The sequence below is a fragment of the Octodon degus genome, unplaced genomic scaffold, assembly GCF_000260255.1.
Source record: "Octodon degus isolate 3935 unplaced genomic scaffold, OctDeg1.0 scaffold00160, whole genome shotgun sequence".
NCBI lineage: Eukaryota > Metazoa > Chordata > Mammalia > Rodentia > Octodontidae > Octodon > Octodon degus.
Genome location: NW_004524736.1, coordinates 6,383,566 through 6,402,134, shown reverse-complemented (window position 1 = coordinate 6,402,134; position 18,569 = coordinate 6,383,566). Strand labels below are relative to the sequence as shown.

General features: G+C 44.0%; 1 protein-coding gene across 1 annotated transcript in view; it reads right to left on the bottom strand.

Annotated features, from left to right (window-relative positions):
• The window catches only part of Cpa2 (carboxypeptidase A2), a 26,846-nt gene that overhangs the window by 6,277 nt on the left and 2,000 nt on the right, over positions 1 to 18,569 (bottom strand). The window contains exons 2-10 of the mRNA XM_004642753.1: positions 15,773 to 15,854; positions 14,097 to 14,231; positions 13,444 to 13,539; positions 10,725 to 10,826; positions 8,698 to 8,796; positions 7,270 to 7,380; positions 5,950 to 6,040; positions 4,192 to 4,391; positions 1,523 to 1,607 (exon numbers count right to left, since the gene is read on the bottom strand). Of these exons, the coding sequence (XP_004642810.1) occupies positions 1,523 to 1,607; positions 4,192 to 4,391; positions 5,950 to 6,040; positions 7,270 to 7,380; positions 8,698 to 8,796; positions 10,725 to 10,826; positions 13,444 to 13,539; positions 14,097 to 14,231; positions 15,773 to 15,854 (1,001 nt within the window). The remainder of the gene's footprint in view (positions 1 to 1,522; positions 1,608 to 4,191; positions 4,392 to 5,949; positions 6,041 to 7,269; positions 7,381 to 8,697; positions 8,797 to 10,724; positions 10,827 to 13,443; positions 13,540 to 14,096; positions 14,232 to 15,772; positions 15,855 to 18,569) is intronic.

The following is an 18,569-nucleotide window of genomic DNA, read 5'->3' as shown; positions in this document are numbered from 1 at the left end:
TTTTAAACTCTTAGGGCTGGGCTGGGGATATAGCTCAGCAGCTTAAGCGCCTGCCTGGCAAGCACAAGGTCCTGAGTTCAATCCCCAGTATCGCAAAAAAAAAAAAAAAAACCAAAAACTTCTTAGGGCTGGCCAGATAGATAGCTCAGCAGACTAAAGGATCTGCTTAGGCAGACTTAGGGGCCATGGGCTTGCCAGCCCTGCCCCCAGGGCACGCTGAGCCAGGGACTAAGACTGGGTGTGGTGGTGCATGCCTATAATCCCAGCACTCAGGAGGCTGAAAACAGGAGGATCAGTACAAGTCTGACCTATGTAGTGAGACCCTATAAGACCCTGTACTAAAATACATTAAAAAAAAAATTATGCCCTCTTCTTACATGAAGGTTTTCCTGACTCAGTCACTGTCAAATCCTCCCAAATGCGTAAGACTTGTACCATGCGTAACCTACTACTGTACTCATCATAGCGATGTATACAATGAATGTTCACTTGTCTTCCTGTTCATTGCTCCTGAAAAGAGTGAGTTGTTGGTAGCCTCCTTCTGTCTCTGGCACTTGGCGTAATGCTTAGCATGGAACAGATGCTTACTAAAAGTGTGCTGAAGAGAATGGGTGCCTGTTATAGGATCTTGAGCATAGGCGCACCAGGGAACCCATAGACTCCCAGCTGTGTTTCTTTGGTTTCTATCTTTATCCATAAGGAAGAGACTGTTCCTTTGAGGGAGTCAGAATGTACACGAGGATGCTCTGGGATTTCCACAGCACTATACCAGCTTCTTGTTTTTAGCCTGACCTACTAGAGCAAAGAGAGTTTCAAAAGGTCTGAATGCAGGCTCCCAGGACTTATTCCTGAACTTGCCCTTATTTTTTCTGGCTTGTCCTCCTTGTCTCCCAGTATACTGCATGGGCATATGGCTGCAGCAGAAATCTAGCCAATGAGTAATCCAGGTCCTTGTGTGTAGTCGTGTGGTGTGTGTGTGTGTGTGTGTGTGCGCACATGCACGTGTGCGTGTGTGTGTGTGTGTGTGTGCGCGTGCGTGCTGAACACTCAATTCAGGTCCTTGTGCACACAGATAAATGCTCTATCTGTATTCTCAGCCCCTCTCTAGGTCCTCTTAAAGAGCCATAGCCATTCTGCTTCCACTCACAGTCCACAGAATTGAGGCATGACCACCTCTTAGCCAAGAAAGGTTAATAAAAGAGAAGAATTTAGGAGTAGGTCTCAATAAAAGCCCATTTTTAGACAAAGAGATTCACATGATGAGTGATTTATAATGATCTGGACAACCCTAGGAAGCAGCACAAAACTCATGAACTTAGAAAGTTCTTTGCTCTAGATACACATAATATCTTGTGGAGGAGACTAGATCTACTGAGGGAACTTGAGTAAGGTTAAGTGCCATGCATGAAGGCCCACTGTCCCTTTCACATCAAGGCTTTTTTACAAGCTTCATCCTGAGCTCACATGGCACCTGTCATTTCAGTGGGTCATTAGTACAACTTCCAGCACATTAGATACTTACAGATGACCGAGCAGATTGGTCCCACTGTGTACTTGGTGCCATGCAGGCTTGTCACTGATTGGGCAGCCTTTTGGGCCACTTCATTCTAGAGAGAATCAACCAAAGAAAGGTAGATGGATAATACTTACCTCTTGGGAAATTAGTTACCCAATAGCAGAACATAGACCAAAAAGATCCAATTAACTAGACATTCTGGTTGCTGAGGCAGAAGCACATGACCTTTTTGTTTCAATCACTATCAAACAGAAGCAAATATAAGAGTACTTCTATTGGCTTTCAAGATATAACATAGAGGGGCTGGGGAGTTAGCTCAGTACAATAAATGCTTGCCTGGCAAGTGCAAGGGCCTGAGTTCAATCCCCAGTTCCGAAAAACAAAACAAAACAAAACAAAAAAAAGATACAACATAGAGACCTGCAATATTTACAGAATCATCCAACTGTTTGTAATACTCAGGATTCATTTATTTTACCATCACTGTCTAGGACTATGAATGAAAATAGAATGGGAGAGAGGGGGCTGAAAAGAACATATACTGATCCCAAAATACGTTGTTTTTTTTTAAAATATTTTTCACTAGATCCCTACATGGCTTATTTCCCTGTGATTGTCTTCTTTCCGAGCAGTAGAGCTAAGCAAAACATTTTCCATTTCTTGAGCGTTCCAATTTTATTTTTTTTTAATTTTTTTTTATTTTTATTTATTTGAGAGAGAGAGAGAGAGAGAGAGAGAGAGAGAGAGAGAGAGAGAGAGAGAGAGAGAGAGAGAGTGGTGTGTGTGTGGCCAGCTCAGCCCACCAGGGGGCGGGGCTGGCTGGCATGTGGTGCTGGGGGATTGAACCGCGGTCCCTGATGCTTTGCCAAGCTTGTTCTAAGTAGGTGCCTTAGACCACTGAGCCATCTCTCCAGCCCCTCCAATTTTAACTGATTGAGGCTTTACAGTTTTTGCTCAAGAAAAATGTAAGGTCTTGAACTTGGGTCCATGAAAACAACTGTACAATTACCAGATTGGATAACCTGAATCAGTGGAAGCCTCAAAGAGCCTGGGGGTTTCATCTGCCAATGAGCCCAAGATGAGTCAACAGTAGGGTACCAGTGCCAAAAACCTGGCCTAGAACCGCACAAGGACACAATCTGGGTGGCAGCGTTATGGTCATGCTCTGCTCTGTGCTGGTTAAAACCCACAGCACAGGTTTCAAATTCCCTTCTAGGAGCTACCTTTGATGAACATGAACAAGCCAAAGTATGTTCCAAAAACAGCAACAAGAATGATAGGGGAACTTGGGGGAATACTGTGAGTGCTGGAAGGGATTGGGTTATTTTGAAGAGATTAGGAAAGACCTAGGAGAAATGGGTTATTGGTCTTAACGGATTCACTTTCCAAAGGGAAATTCACTTGCTCAATAAAACTCATAAGATAACAGGATTAGTAAGCGAAAAACACAGGGAGAAGATTTTAACTCTCTAAAAGAAAAAACTTACAATTAAACCTGCCCAGGGTGCTGGTGAGATGGCTCAGTGGTCTAAAGCACCTACTTAGAACAAGCTAAGCAAAGCACAGGGACCGCGGTTCAATACCCCAGCACCACATGCAAGCCAGCCCTGACCCTGGTGGGCTGAGCTGGCCACACACAGACACAAAATAAATAAATAAATAAATAAATAAATAAAAAAAAAAAAAAAAAAAAACCTGCCCAGCCACATAACTGGTTCCCTCAGAAGCTGGAAGTCATTTGATCATTGGCTGGATGACTATCTCATAAAGATTTCAGCAACCAGTGTAGGTAATTTAAAGTTACCAAGGTCTATTAAAAGTACTATTAAAAGCCCAACCCTGGCATCCTTTATCCCTGATTTAAGTTTGAATGGTAATAGTCACATCAAACCCCTGAAAAATGCACTCCAGGGTTAAAATCCAACTGATGAGATTAAAAAGTACCCTGAACTAGAATGATCTATTCTATTTCTTCCTGGGGCTGCTGACAACAATCCATTTGCAGGTAAATTGTCCAAAAACTCCTAATTCTGAGCTTATCCTCAACATGGGTTTCCAAAACCAAGCCTGAAGGCCAAACTGGAACTTCTGCACATTTTCTTCAGCTGGGGTAGCTGTTGCTCAATTGTGAACAACCTCCCAAGATGTCACCATCTGACCTGAGAAAAGGCTGCTGCCAATTCGCTTATTTCTAAAACAGGATAGATGAGAGAAAGAATCAAATTAGGGAAGTGAGTGTCTTAATCATAGTGCATCATCATGGTAGGTGACAGAGCCAAACACTGAGAAAAACACCAGTCAATTTATGAGGAACAGCATTGCTTAGCAAATAGCATCTGCCCACCAGTCCAAGAGCTTCGGATCCAAATCCACTTCTCTCTCTCTCTCTCTCTCTCTCTCTCTCTCTCTCTCTCTCTCTCTCTCCCCCCAACAACAGAAAGCACGACCTGGGAACTTACAGTCAAATCAGGCTCATTCAAGTAACAAAAACTTCATGAGTTCTACTTCCCAAGGAAACTTAGTTTAGAAAAGTCTTTCAAACCTTTGGCTGCATTGTCACCTTTGTGACCTGTCACTAATACACCCCTACCTGAGTCACTAACTTTGTAACTAAAATTTGCCCACATAAGAAATATGTATTTTTGCATCACTAAAATGAAGTTTGGAAAACTCACCAGCTCATCAAAGTTCTTTGCCTTGGCACATGTATACCCATAAGGGAACATGAGCAGCTGGGAGTAGCTGTGGAGGGTGATGAAGGCCTTGACTTCACCATGACTCTTGATGAAGTCCACTATAGATTTCACTTCAACTTCAGAGTTGGCCCTGGGTCCATGGTATGAATCTGAGCAAGGGTTGTTACTGGCTCCAGGACCTGGTGGGATGCAGAAGTCCAGTGAGGACAGAGTTTGGGGAAGGTACTGGAAGGAGGAAAATACCATGCACATGCCTAAGTTCCTCTTCTGCATATCAGATGAAGATTATCACTATGTTAGGTCAGGTCTCTTCCTAAGGGTACAGTTAGCCAACTGAAGTGACTCTGGACAGGTCTCTTCTTTAAAAAAACAAAAACAAAAAACCCAAGACCATATAGCTCCTCTATAAGACAGAATGAACTATCAAATTAGATCATCCCTGTGGGAGTTTTTGGAAGAAAAGCTAGAATTAATATTATGGGTGGAACTCCTGCTCTGGGTGGGAGTTTAATAAGTTCATTTTCTGGGATCTCTTCCAATTGGTAGAGTCCAAGAGCAGAAGATTCAATAATCTGTATTTCCTAGTCACAAAGCCAGAAATGCAAGAACCTATAACACCCTCTCTGCAGTGAGAAAAATCACTACATTTGACAACAAGGCCACCTTTGGTCTTGATTCTGTCCGCAACCCAACTTGCTCTAGATCACTAAAATGTTATCACTGTAGGCCTGGTAGGGGGTCTGAATGCTAGAGAACCTTTTAGGAGACAAGAAGAGACTGAGAGTCCCCAGGGGTAAATGATATGGGCAAAATGTAAATACAACCTCTGTCATCTTATCTTGAAATTATTTAATCAGGGTAACATTTCAGGGAGGAAAAATGGGCACTGTTCAATATACTGGGCCTGGTGCTTTATTTTTCTCCTATGTAAATAAATAACTAAATTTGTAAAAGCAATAAATGAATTACTACTCATGTATATTCTGTTACAATTCCCTTGTGTGTCCTGCATTGGTTCTATAACTCTCATTAATTCATTTGTTTTACAAATATTTAATGACTGCCTTCCATGCTGCAGACTCTGTGCTGGGTGTCAGAAATACTACTGTGTAAAAAGCACAGCTCCTACCCTCACATTGGTGTAGGTCAGCGAGGAAAAAGCAAACATGTTTCAATTCTGTGATTAGTGAAACACTAAGAGAGTCCACCAGAGCCTGCAAGCATAAAGGAAGCCCCGATTCACCTGCTACTGAACTCTAAAACATAGGAGCTGCAAGTCCACAAAACTAGGCTAGCAAGCAAATATTCTACCTTTGAGTCTCATTCAAAATCAATTTCTTAATCCTATTTGTACTTCTTTTAAATTTTCCTTCTGGAAGCATCTATAGATGATGTAATGCTTCTCCTTCCAATAGATCCTAATGCCCTCTAGTGGTTGCTTCCAGGCTTTCTGAGCTCTCGCCATTGTGCAGTCTTTCTCAGGCAGCTCGGCAGCTGGAAAGCTGAACCAGGCTACAGCATGCAGGAAAACCAACATGTGAGACAAAATGTATTTAATGCTGCCCAGAGCTCTGTGACAGCACTGTGACCCTGTGAAGGGAATTTGGTGAAGTGTTTCTCAAAGGTTTTCAATGGCTCAGACCGTAAGTGGGCTCAGCAAGCAGACACACTGTGGAGCTATGAGAACCAGCTGGTTGGCCAGTCTGTCCTTATCTGGGGACAAGTCCCAGCGCTCACCTCCAAACCCTGCGTCCCAGTTCCGGTTAGGGTCTGTTCCAACACAGAAGCTTCCAGCTACCACTGACCGGGTTTTCCGCCACATTCGATTCTTTAAAATTCAACCACCAAAAAAGAGAATATGGGAAAAAGAAAAATTGAACATTCTGCCTAATGAAAGAGTCCTTAGAATTCTGCTCACCCTTGCTTCCCTTTGCAACTGCACTCATTTCCCTTGGGCCACAGATGTCGAGGAGTTCCCACACAGGATTCTTCTCCCATCTCCTCAAATAAACACCTGTCACGAGGATGGCAAATTTGAACTCAGCTGGGGAAGCCTAACAAGACCCTGTCTTACAAATGAAAAAAGAAAAAGTACTGGGCAATGCAGCTCCGGGGTAGAAAGCTTGCCCAGCAGCAAGCTTGAGTCCCTGGGTTCAATCCCCAGTACTGCAAAAATAAACAAATAAATAAATACAAACACTTGCCAAACCATGTCCCATAAAAACCCAATGCTGTTAAATACAATCAACAACCACAATAAAAAGTGAGGGAAAGAGGAAGAACATTCTGTGTCAGAATATTTTGGAAAAAATCTGTGGGTATGTGGGTAAATTCGCTTTAGAACTTTAAGGACTTTCAGTGCTTTCATGTGAACCTCTGAGGAGGATACGGTGGGTGGCATTTCTTACCCTTGTCAATGGAACCTTTTATTCATGCAGTATCTCAAGGGATGAGTATGAGTATTAATGCGAGCCTCTTTGAAAGAGCTGGCGTCACTGTCAGCTCCTACAAGAATAAACTTGAAGCTCTGACTCATTACAGATATACGTAGGGTCACCATCGCCACAATGGTGTTTTGTAATGAGATTTGAAAGAGAAAAAAGCCTACACAACTCCTTTTAGTGATATTACAGAGAATTCCTGCCACAGATTGTAAGTAAAAGGTTAGGATGAATTGTACTGCCTACCTAAATCCTGCTGCAATCTAATTGTCAGCAGGTAACATCCGCCTCCTCTTTTCTATCAATCCCCCCACAAAAAAAACGCAGAGATAATTGGAACAAATCTCCTAGGTGACTCACGGTGAACACTAAGCTCTAATAGCCCAGACTAACAGCTGAAATGGGCTCTGGCTGAGGCGACATGTAAAGACATCGTGTGTTGGAATAAGAAGTGATTATAAACACTTTTCTGTGCCTCATTTTGGAGCCTCTACTGAGAGTTTAGGCAATCTGTTTAGAGTAAATCAAGAACAGAAAGATTACTTGTATTTGGTTTTCAAAGTTCCTACACAGCTCCTTAAATCCTTATGAAAAAAGAGAAAACGTCCAGACTTACTTTGGTGTGAGAGAACACATATCCGTCAGGGTTTGTGACAGGCAGCAGGAAGATATCCAAGGTGTCCAAAATGGAAGTGATGGATGGATCATTTCCGTAATCAGAGGCAATCTAAGCAGAGGTAACATACATGGCACTCCATCACCGCCTTTGGCTGGGCAACACGGGACGGAATATTATGGTCATGTGGTTTTTTCCAAATGCAAAATAAAAAATCACTGTTGATCAATGAGAATCTTGCAAGCCCAGTCTTGCGTGGTATTAATATGTTTAACATGCCAATGCCTATACTTTCATTTCTGGCCAGCATAAATTGCTTCTATTAAGTAAAACTCAGTTATCATCTACCCATTCACTTTCTTTCCTACTTCTGGGGAGTCGGGCTGCAGTGGTAAACAATGGTCCGTGTGCCTTACACAGGTCCATGGATGGACCAAAGAAAATTTTGTTAATATCCCTTCATTCTCACAAAGGGTGGCTTTCCCAAAGACCTCAGGACTCACATCAGATTACTTAAATATGCAGGACTTTGCTAAGGTTACAGAGAACTTGTTAAACTCCATTTGGGGAATTTTATTTTTATTTGCAATCAATTGCAATACAGCTGAAGTTTCTGACGGATTAAAATTTATTCATTTCCTGTGCTCAGCCATCCTAAGGCATTATTATTCAACTGTTAAATATCCATTTCATAATACCCTAAAGGTAACTGCATTTTAATTGAAGGGAAAAATGTATCAGTCACTATGCACGTGGTTACACATGCTTGAATGGTCTGATGTAGATTGATTTCCTTTGCTCATGAATTAACATTCTGATTTATAACATGTCATTTTTTAATTACTTAAGAAATACCAGCTAGGTCACACCCATCCCCATGTCCTGACTCTCATGCCAATAAACAGGTGGAACAGAGGTTCTGCTACATCCTGGCAAAATCAGATTTGGGGAAATTTCAGAATAATCCAAACACCCTTAATTTTTCCACTTTGGATCTATAGGTCCAAGTAAACTCTTCTTGCACTTCTCTCTGTTTTCTGTCTCAGCGTCTTCCATGATTTCATAGAATATCTGCACAGTGTGCCTCAGCCACACACCCCCTCCCCCGAGTTCACCGAAGCAAGGCAGCTTGCTTTCCTTTACTCTGTTCTTATGCTGAAATCTGACTCCCAGCTTCCTCACTTGCCACCCTTTCCATCTCCTCTGGCTCCCTGTGTCATTTAACAAAGTGCACAGTGCCATGGCACCTGGCGGGGCAACACCAAAAAAAAAAAAAAAAAAAAAGGTTGGATAGGTCAGTGTCCAGCCCACGTGGCAAGGGGACTTGGCGGAGCATCTGGCTGTCAGGACCACAGGGACTGTTGTGTGCTCGCTTGTGAGCACACAACCCAGAAAGACAAACAAGGGCCGACTTTTAGGTAAAATGACCTTATTTGCTATCCACAGAGCAGTAGCTTGCGTAACCCACTCTCGAGCATGGATCCCAGCATCTAGCCAGATGGCAGGCTTGTTTCCTCCAGTGCCGAACTGCAAAACAAGCGTGGAGATGTGAAGAGCCACACGGCTTTGGGCATCCTGCCCCCACCTCTCTCTCCCGGGGGTCCTTCCCTGTTTCCTTTCTACCTCTCGCCTCTTCCTCTCCCTGGGGGTCTCTCTCTGTCCCTTTCCTGTTCCTGCTGTGATCGAGAGAGGAGGAGATACAGACATGATTAATTCTCATTAAGGTTTTTCCATGTGGGCTCTTTTTTTTCCCCTCGGAGCCCATCTTTTACATAAGCTTCAATGAAGGCTAAGAAAGGGGCATAGACTTCCTCCTTCGCTACTTGTAAAATATGGCTGCACATAATATAACGACAGGAAAATATGTTTGCATGTTGTAAATTGGGGGGAACACAGGCTACAAAATAGTTTGTCATTTTTATTTTTTAAGACTAGTCCCTGGTGGGCGGTCGTGTATGCATATGTACATGACAAAAAAGGAGGGAGGAGAGACGAAAAGGAAAAAGAGCAAAAGAAGTAGAAGTAGAAACGTGTTTCTGGCTATTATCCCACAGTTGTGAAAAGAAACATAGATTTTGTGATCTTTCTTCCCTTTTTGTTTCTCTATTTTCCAAACTTATGCAAGGATTGTATTATTTTAGTTATAAAAATGCTTGTGATAACCTTTTGAGTCCTTCATAAAAACAGGACGTCAGGCTCTGCAAGATGCTTTCAGGGGTTTAAATTTTATGATCAAAGCGACTTAGTTTTGTTTGGAACAGTGGCTTTGCCAATTGAATCAGTAAATGGAGAGGAAAAAATTATTTTTGCACCATCAACTTCCATCTCTGTGCAGCATCCTAAACATAGTAGATAAGGTAAATGAGAAATGCAAATCCTTACTAAAAATTACATTTCACAGGGTTTAGTAGTTTAGCAGAACGTGTTTGCCCCTTTTCCTTCAAAGAGCTCAAATGTAAAAAGTAGAGAACTTTTGAAAACATAGAACAGCGTCAGCCATTGGAACCCCTAGAAGAGTAAAGGCCAGGGAAACCCAGGGTGGAGGAGAACCTGTCAATCTGGGGCGTCCAGACATAGCTGTAGGAAAAAAAAAAAAAAAAAAAGAACTAAAAAGCAAGGCGGTAGCAAGCCGCAGCAACCCATCCCGCCTTAAGTAGGGAAACCACTCCTTCCAGAACTGCTGTGGGAAAACCACTCTGGAGAAATCCGTCCCAGTTACTGAGTTGGTCCCTAGCCATGACATTTCCAAATTTAGCAGGGAATTGTGACATTACCTCCCTCCTCCCCTCAACAAACTCTTTCTAGGAAGTCTGGGGAAATAATTTTCACTGTTTTTTTCAGGGCACATTGCAAAACTTGAAATGATCACTACCTAGACGGTCTGAGTAACAAGCCGGAGGAAAACCTTAACGCATTTATCAGCTGCCACAGAGAAACATTTTCTTTCTGGGAGGGCACTGCCCTTTGAGGTTTGTCATCCTTTGCAAACTTCGGCATCTTACCTAACTCCTGGGTTTTATTGTTCTTTTTTGTTTTGGTGGGGTCTTTTTTGTTTTTTGTTGTTTAAATGTAGTTGGGTAATTACTCAGTCTTTTTTTTTTTTTTTTAAATGAGTTTTAAGAGAAAAAAAAAAAAAAGGCGAAGAACTCTCGCCTCGATTAATCACAGAACGCTCCAGCCCTCCGCCCCCGCCTCGGTCCCACCGGTGCTCTCGCCCGCAGCCTGCGAACGAGCGCGTCCATCAGGAAGCGCGCAGTAATTCTCCTGCAGCCCTGCGTCAGCTTGCGCAGGAAAGAGAGCAAAAAAAGAAACAGAAAGGGGGCGGGGAGCGGGGAGATGCTCATTGCCGGCGGGGACCGGTGGGGAGCGGGGGCGGGAGCGCTGCTGTCCGAGGCGGGAGGGGCCGGGTTCTAGAAGCATCCGAGCAAAGGCCGCCGCCTGCCCCACCCCCGTACCTTGAGCACGTCCAGGGGCCGGTTTTCAAAAGAAGAGCCAATATTCACTTTGCTCACTAGACCGGGGTGCTCTGCCACGAGGCGATCCATTTGTTGAGAAATCTGAAACGTTTGAAATGATGCGACATTGGGAAATGAATGAGCGGGCGCGTCCCTCGGTGGCTTCTCTCCCCTCCGTCCCCACACCCTCGGCCCCCAGCAGGAGAAGGCAGAGCGGCCTGGGCTGGAGATGTGGGGGCTCTTTGAATCTCTGCTCAGGAATGATGAGTCATTCTGGAAAGGAGAAGCCATTTTGCTGCTGCAGAACTAGCTCTTTCCAGTTGTGTGCAGAACAAAATGGCACTTGTCCGGCTTGTCTGTGCCTTTGCCACGACCCCAGCCCCGAGGGCGAGCATCTCCAGCCAGGAGGCTTCTCGCCTTCACAAGGAGAGGGTACTGATGGTGGTGGCACCAGGAAAGATGACTCCAGAGCCCGGGCTGCAGCAGGCCGGGCCAGTGGGGCGCCCGTTGTCTAGGCGCCCTGCCCCCCCCCCCCCCAGCTCCAATTTTGGAGATTCGTTGAGATTTTGTGCATTCTCTGCCCAGCCAGGCTGTGGCCATTGTCGACACTGATAGGGTACAGGAGTGTCCAGAAGATCACCAGAACCAAAACAGCCCTGCAGGTGTAGCCAGCAGGTGCTGTCACAGGACTGAAGCACCAGCTTGGGGACACGCCAGGGGGTTAAGAGAGCCCATCGTTGTTCCCTCGTCTTTTTTCAACTTTTTCTTTTTTAAACAAACCACCCCACACTTTTTTGCAGGAGAGAATTTTAAAGCAATAGGAAGTATATATTGTGTATTAAACATCTGAGGTGGCTCCATCTTCTAGCATGTTATAAAACAAATCATCAAGTCAGTTCAGGGCAGACTTTTGCCCCCAAAGAAATGTAAGGCAGAGCAGATTGCACCACTAAATAAACTAAGGGAAAACAATTTGAGAACTCTTTACATTTTAAAGTTGCTGATATGGAGAGTTGGTGCTGACAGATATAGCCTCTCTGGCTCTTTTCTACTCCCTACTTCACCTCTGAACCCCAGAGTAGATATCTTCATACACACAGGGGCCCCCATCCCCATTCCCAAGTTAGTGTAAGGAGATCCCCGAGGGCCCCAAGAATTGCCCTGTGTCACAGAGCTAAATTCAGGGTTACCAGGGTGCCCAGCTAGCATCATGTGACCCAGAAGGAGAAAAGGACTGAGGTCACTCAGGAAAAACAGCGGAGACTACACAGACTTTGCAGGCTGAGAGACCCCATTGTGGCTTGGGGCCAGAAATATCAAGAGTGAGCCCTGATTCCCCCACTGATGGCAGTCCTGAAGCACAGCTCTCCCAAGAGCTGGCCTGCTGGTCAGAAATCAGAAATGTTACAGGGACTTGGAGCCTGGGCCGGCAGATGCCAGATGGGAAGAAAAAAGCAGGGTAAAGCTTGGCATCTTTCATCATTTTGTGTCTTCCTCAGTACCTTAATGCTTTAGGTCAGATCACTGCTCAGCTCTGCGAGTATGCATGTTAACCACTGACATAATACTACAAAGGTTATTAGCCTACATTTACCTCCCCAGCCTATCTCATCTTCCTCCAAAAAGGCAGCAAGGGTACCAAGACAGAAATAACTAATTTTCAGGATCTGTCAGGACATCAGATTGTCATCTTTCACAACAACCAGTACCAGACCCCAGAGAGCAGTGGCTAGAAGTCATTGTCCTAAACTTATGCTTTTCCTGGAATTCCAGGAAAAGCAGAGGCTTGGGGCTGGGGAAATAGCTCAGTAGAATAAGCGCTTGCCTGGCAAGCGCAAGGGCCTGAGTTCAATCCCCGGTTCCAGGGAAAAAAAAAAAAAAGAAAAGCAGAGGCTTGCCCACCACCCTGAGATGAGGTCATCCCCCAAGTGTGAACAACCCCAGGATGGGAGTGGAGACTATCCCTAGCCTAAAGCAGGAGCTGGCTTCTCACGGTAAGAACCAATTGCTTCCTCAAGCAACAGTGGCTCTCCCAGGACCTCATAGAACCCCTGAAATACTGACTAACCAGAACATGCCTTGACCAGGATTACCTACACTACCAGCTATGCACACGCTGGCCCTTGCTTTTATTCCCCTTTTCTATAGGACTCCAAGGTTTGTTAGCCTCTTGAAGACATCTTGACCCATCTGTGCTTCCCTGCATTGCTGTGCAGATTAAAGCTCCTTTCCTGCCCTTCACCACTATTGTACTGAAATTTTGAGACAGGATGCCACACCTGGCCTGTTGAGACCCCTGGAGTGGGACTTTTTGCCTCAAAACTCTAGTAACAATAAGAGGATAGAAAAGAGAGTAAGAGGGCTATTTGTAGGCTCACTTAAGATGCTCTGGACCCTTCCAAATCAACTGTGTTAATCTGTGATTCGCAGGTGGACTTCAGGGTCTACGTTAAGCAGGTGATATTGGTATTGGCTATGAAATCCTACAGAAGGGCTGGGGAGATAGCTCAATGGAATAAGTGCTTGCCTGGCAAGCACAAGGTACTGAGTTCGATCCCTGGTACTGCAAAAAAAAAAAAAAAAAATCCTACAGAAACTTGGAGAGGCTAGGAAATAATAAGAGAATGATTTCTAGAACATTAAATTATATAGAAGTAGTGGCATTGTCACCTGAGGAAAGAGTGGCTCATTGTTTCAGTGTTCATTTTGAAAAACCTACCTCTTCCAAGGTATGGTAGGCCCCAAAATTGAAGCCAACGCTCCTTTCTCTTCGCTGATTAAGTAGCATTTCCTCATTCTCTTGGTCCAACAGATCCTAAAATAAAACAACTCTGTGAAGGATTAGTTGGTAGCAATGCCTTGGAACCTACAAGGTGAAGAAATGATGACATCCAGTGCCCAATACCAAGCTTTCCTTTTCCTGCCCTGTGGGCTTTGTGCCCCTCATTCTGGCAGCAAGTGCTCTGTAAGGGGGTGGGGTGTTAGTGGGCATGAGGCCAGCCAGAATGACAGTGTGTGGAGGGCTTGGAGACACAGTCACAGTTCACCCCACCCTTCTGAGTTAGCCTTTGATTAAACAGCTTGGGTCTCCCTATTTTGACTAATCCCTCTCAGGTTGAACTTTATACTTCACAATATAGTCTCTCATTCTAACCCACCAGTTCTTTGTGACCATATTCCACTTGTGCCTAAAGCAAAAGGGAGAGAGATGATGTCACCCTACCCACCCTGCAGGGGCAGCTCACTCTGCTAGGAGACCCTAGTGATAGCCACAGAAACTTTCCCTGCAGAGTACTTAAGGACTGAAGAAGGTGGGCCCTCAGTTCATGTGGGCCAGTCAGTCTCTGGAAGGCAGGTCTATGGCATAGTTACCTGGACATCTTCAATCATGATGGAATAAGCAATTCTCTGGGACTCCAAGAAAACTTTGACAGCTTGGATGCTGACAAAGGGGACTCGGACATGGGCTGACTTTCCAGGGATAGTGGGTGATTTCCAGAAATCAAGCTGAAAGGGACAAAAGGCCAAGCCAAGATAATGAGTGGGTTATTCTGGCAAAATGGATGGTTCAGCATTGATAGATTTCAAGAAATCAATTTGCTACCTAGTTTGTTTTGACCCCATAAAACCAAAATCATTGTGGAATTACTATGATATGGCCACAAGAATATTTAAATATCTAAGCATTAGCCACTGTCATATTTGCTTCCCTTGCCCATGGCTAGATAACAAAACTGACAGAGGAAAAGATTATTTAAAATTGTGGCAGTGTCTCTTTTTTAAAACAACCTGGCATGGGGCCTGGCCTTAGCTCAGTTGTTTAAGTGGCTGCTTCCACAAAGCTGTCAGCCTCAGGTTGCTGTACTTCGATCCCCACAACACTCCAGCCAGCCAAACCACCCCTGAGGGCATTCGGAGCAAAAAAAAACAACCTTAAAACAACCTGGCATACAAGTGATCCAATTCATTTCCTAATAGGATAGTAATACTATGAATTATTTTAGAAGGAAATTAATGCATTCAAGGTATTCTACAATTTTTCAAAGTAATTTTCACATTCAAACCTTATTTTCAGGGCCAGCCAGATATCTCAGAGGATTAAAGCACCTGCTTAGGCAGATGCAGGGACCAGGGGTTGATCCCCGGCATGCTGTGCTGGCCCCGCCCCTGAGATGGCAACTGAGACTGGGCATGGTGGTGTGCGCCTGTAATCCCAGTGCTTGGGACACTGAAAACAGGAGAATCACTATGAGTCCGATCTGTGTAGTGAGACCTTGTAGATCCTGTACTAAATATATACAAAACAAATAAATAAAACCCTTCTTTTCATTTTTAAAACATACCCTTGAGATACAATCATATACTCGTCCCCATTTATCTGAATGGGAAAGTGAGTCATGGGAAAGGTAGTTGACTTATGCGGGGTTATGTAATTGGGACTAGGGCTCAGGCTTTTGGAATCCCACTCTGTCGGAGGAGCTAAGATTCATCTTTTGCAAAAAGGGAAAGAAACTTTTGTGACTTGTGTCTACCTGTTTCCCCAAAGCCTCGTGCAGTCCAGGGTGGGAGTTTTTCAGAGGTGGCTGGATCTTGAGTGTGTGATGCTGAGATTGATTCATACTCCAGTACTAGGATTAAGGATGTGAGTGCCGCCTGCCCTGAGTAGCCTGTTGCTTCACTATCTTCTGCTCGCACGAAACTGTTTCCCCACTACAGTGCCTGTCTGCCATGCTCTCTTGGTTTGGAGCCACTTGATTGTGGACTGAAACCTCTATAAACCTCCTCTAACTTTGGGTATTGGGTATTTTGTCCTAGCAAGAAGAAAAGTAACTAAGACAAGGACTAAGAGATGGGGTGGGGGTGGGGGTTAAGAAGGGAATTGGGACGTGTTATGAATATGTACCATTATAGAAAGAATATAATTGCTATTGCAAACATGTACTAATAAAAAAAAAAAACTTTTAAAAAAATACAATCCAAAACCACTATCAGCTCATGGTATCTAACTAGAGTATTCACCCTGGGAAACAAAAGCCTGGGACAGATACCTGGAGATGTTCTTCAGCCTCAAGTTGCACCAGAGTTTTAATTTGTTCTTCATTACTTGGGGTGATCTCAAGAACTTGGTCTCTAAAGAATATTAATCACAGACATGACATTAAGCAAAAACTGGACATTCTTTCCTGTTGCTTTTTGCTCCTGTCAGCCTCTGTATAAAAGCAATGAATGCAACAGGCAATGGTCTCTTTGACAGTGCAGAAACTAATATATCATATACTGATCCAGAATAGGAGGTGACAGAATGGCTTTGCTTCCTCCAAGGAAATGCTATCTAAATACTAATTAAGAGGTGTGCCTGCACCTAGCAGGAAGCTTGCCATTAAAGTTACTTTTCCTTTAGCTAATGAGTATTTGTCAAATAACACCTGCTGCTCATAAACCATTGGCTTTTAAAACTTGTTTGTTGTTCTTCAGAAAGAAAAATATGTTTTTAAAGTGGAATAATTAATTTGATGTTTGTAAGAAAAGTGGAATTCACATCTGGATAGATGTGAGGGTTTCTGGGTTTTGTTTTTTTGTTGTCTTTTCTTTGTTCTTGTTTTTGCAATCAAAAGGTATAAGAGTTCCATTTGCAGAACTCATTCATGGCTGGGGATGGTGGCACATGTGTATAATCCCAGCACTCAGGAGGATCACTGGGAGTTCAAGTCTGAGACCAGGTAAGACTACAAAGTGAGTTCAAGGGCAGCGTGAACTACCTAGTAAGACCCTGTATCAAAAAGAAAAATAAATTATCTTTTTAGCTGGGTGTGGTGTCATACTCCTATAATCCCAGCACTCTGGAGACTGAGGCAGGAGGATCACTGAGCATTCAAGGCCAGCCTGGGCTTCATAGTGAGTTCATGGCCAGTCTGAACTACGTAGTAAGACCTTGAAAAAAAAAAAAAAAAAAAAAGTAGGGGCCAGCGAGGTAGCTCAGTGGTCTAAAGCACCTGCTTAGGCAAGCTTAGGCAGCGCAGGGACAGTGGGGTTCAATTCCGGAAACCACATGCTGCGCCAGATTTGCCCTCAGAGTAGGCTGAGCCAGCCACCAAAAAATAAATAAATAAATAAATAAATAAAGCAGACCAACAAAAAGAAATTATTTTTTTAGGGACAGGGATATAGCTCAGTGGCATAAGTGCCTGCCTGGCAAGCACAAGGTCCTGACTTTGATCCTTGGTACAGAAAAGAAAAAAAACAAATGAACAAACAAACAAAAAAAAAACCCTTAAAAAAGCAAATGCATATTCTTAGACATGAGTTTGGGTAAAAGAGCTATATTTTTATAGCCCCTTCCTGGAGGACAGAACCATTGCTTGTCTATCACCTTTTTCCAAGGAAGCCAACATCCTGCCCTTTTGTATAGAGGGATCATAAATAGGTGCAGTGAGCCTTAGACAGGGACCAGAATCCAGGTCTTCTGAAAGCAACCACTGCACACTTTCTGATGAACCCTAGTAAAACACACAAATGACAGAATGGAAAAAAAAAATGACAGAATGGTCACTTTTCAAGGCTTTTCTGCCTCGTATCCATGTGGACAAAATGGTCAGAAAATTCCTCAATCTGAGCCTCATTACCTTTGATTAAAGCTTGGTCTCCCAGGAGTCCTCCTTACAATGAGAAGGTGCTGGATGAAGTCATCCATTAGGCTAATGTTTCCTAATGTGTGTTCTAAGGAAAAGTAGTCCTTTGAGTTGCTCAGCCAAAAAAAAAAAAAAAAGGAGGAAGTTGAAAATTTTAATAAAATTGACATCTATGCAACCACCTCATCCTCTCTTATGGATTTATAATGCATGCTAATTAGTCAAAAGTCCTAGAAATCTGATAGCTCATTTAACCCTCTGATTCCCAAGTTTGACTACCTACTTTTCTGGCACCAGTTTTATTTGATGGCTTCATTAGTTCCCTGGGACACTCCCCCCCAAAAAAAAAACGGTGCCCAAAGCTCTTCGCAGAACTATAAAAGCAAAGCCCTTCAGAGAGGGGCGCATCTGAAAGGCGAGAGAGGGCGTGGGCTGAAATTTACAGCCCTGGCCTCCCCTCTTCCTGAGGTTCCACCAGCAGCAGTGGTGGAGAATAGTGTCGGAGGGGAACCAACATGCAGGATAAAACCCAGACAGGCTGGAAGGAGGTGACAGATTAGCCTGACACTGTGGCAGTTGGCCGAGTGGCTCAGTCCTCCCTATTGTCTATCATTCCCTCATTCTGATCATCTGAGGGAAAAAAATTAATAGGGACATACAGAAGTGGGGTTATGTATGTTTTTTGTTTTTTTTTTTTTTTTGGCGGAACCGGGGATTGAACTCAGATCCTTGCATTTGCCAGTCAAGCGCTTATCCTACTGAGCCATCTCCCCAGCCCCCTGTATGTTCTCTTTTATGACAATTCATTATGCAAAATAGAGTTGTGCCTGTCACACCCCACCAAGATGAAGTGAAGTGTCCATTGACACATGCTCCTGGTTCTCGCCCATAGAACCAGTGCACCAGAATAGCCTCTCCTATCTTTACGACTGGTTAGGCTGGGCCTGGCCCACACTCCTATAACTCCAGTGAGTTCAGGGCCAACCTGGGCTTCACGGTGAGTTGGAGTCTAGCCTGATTACATAGCAAGATCCAGTCTCAAAAAAACTGGATCTCTGCACGCTGGAGTCTGGTAAGCCAGTGTTCTTGGGCGCCGGCCTGGAGGTTCGTTGTTCCTGGGGATCAAGATTTATGGGCCACCCTGCCCAGGGGTCTATTTCCTTCTTGCAGGCATGTTGAGAAGATCTTGAGGTGAGGCACATTGGAGGCCTCGGGC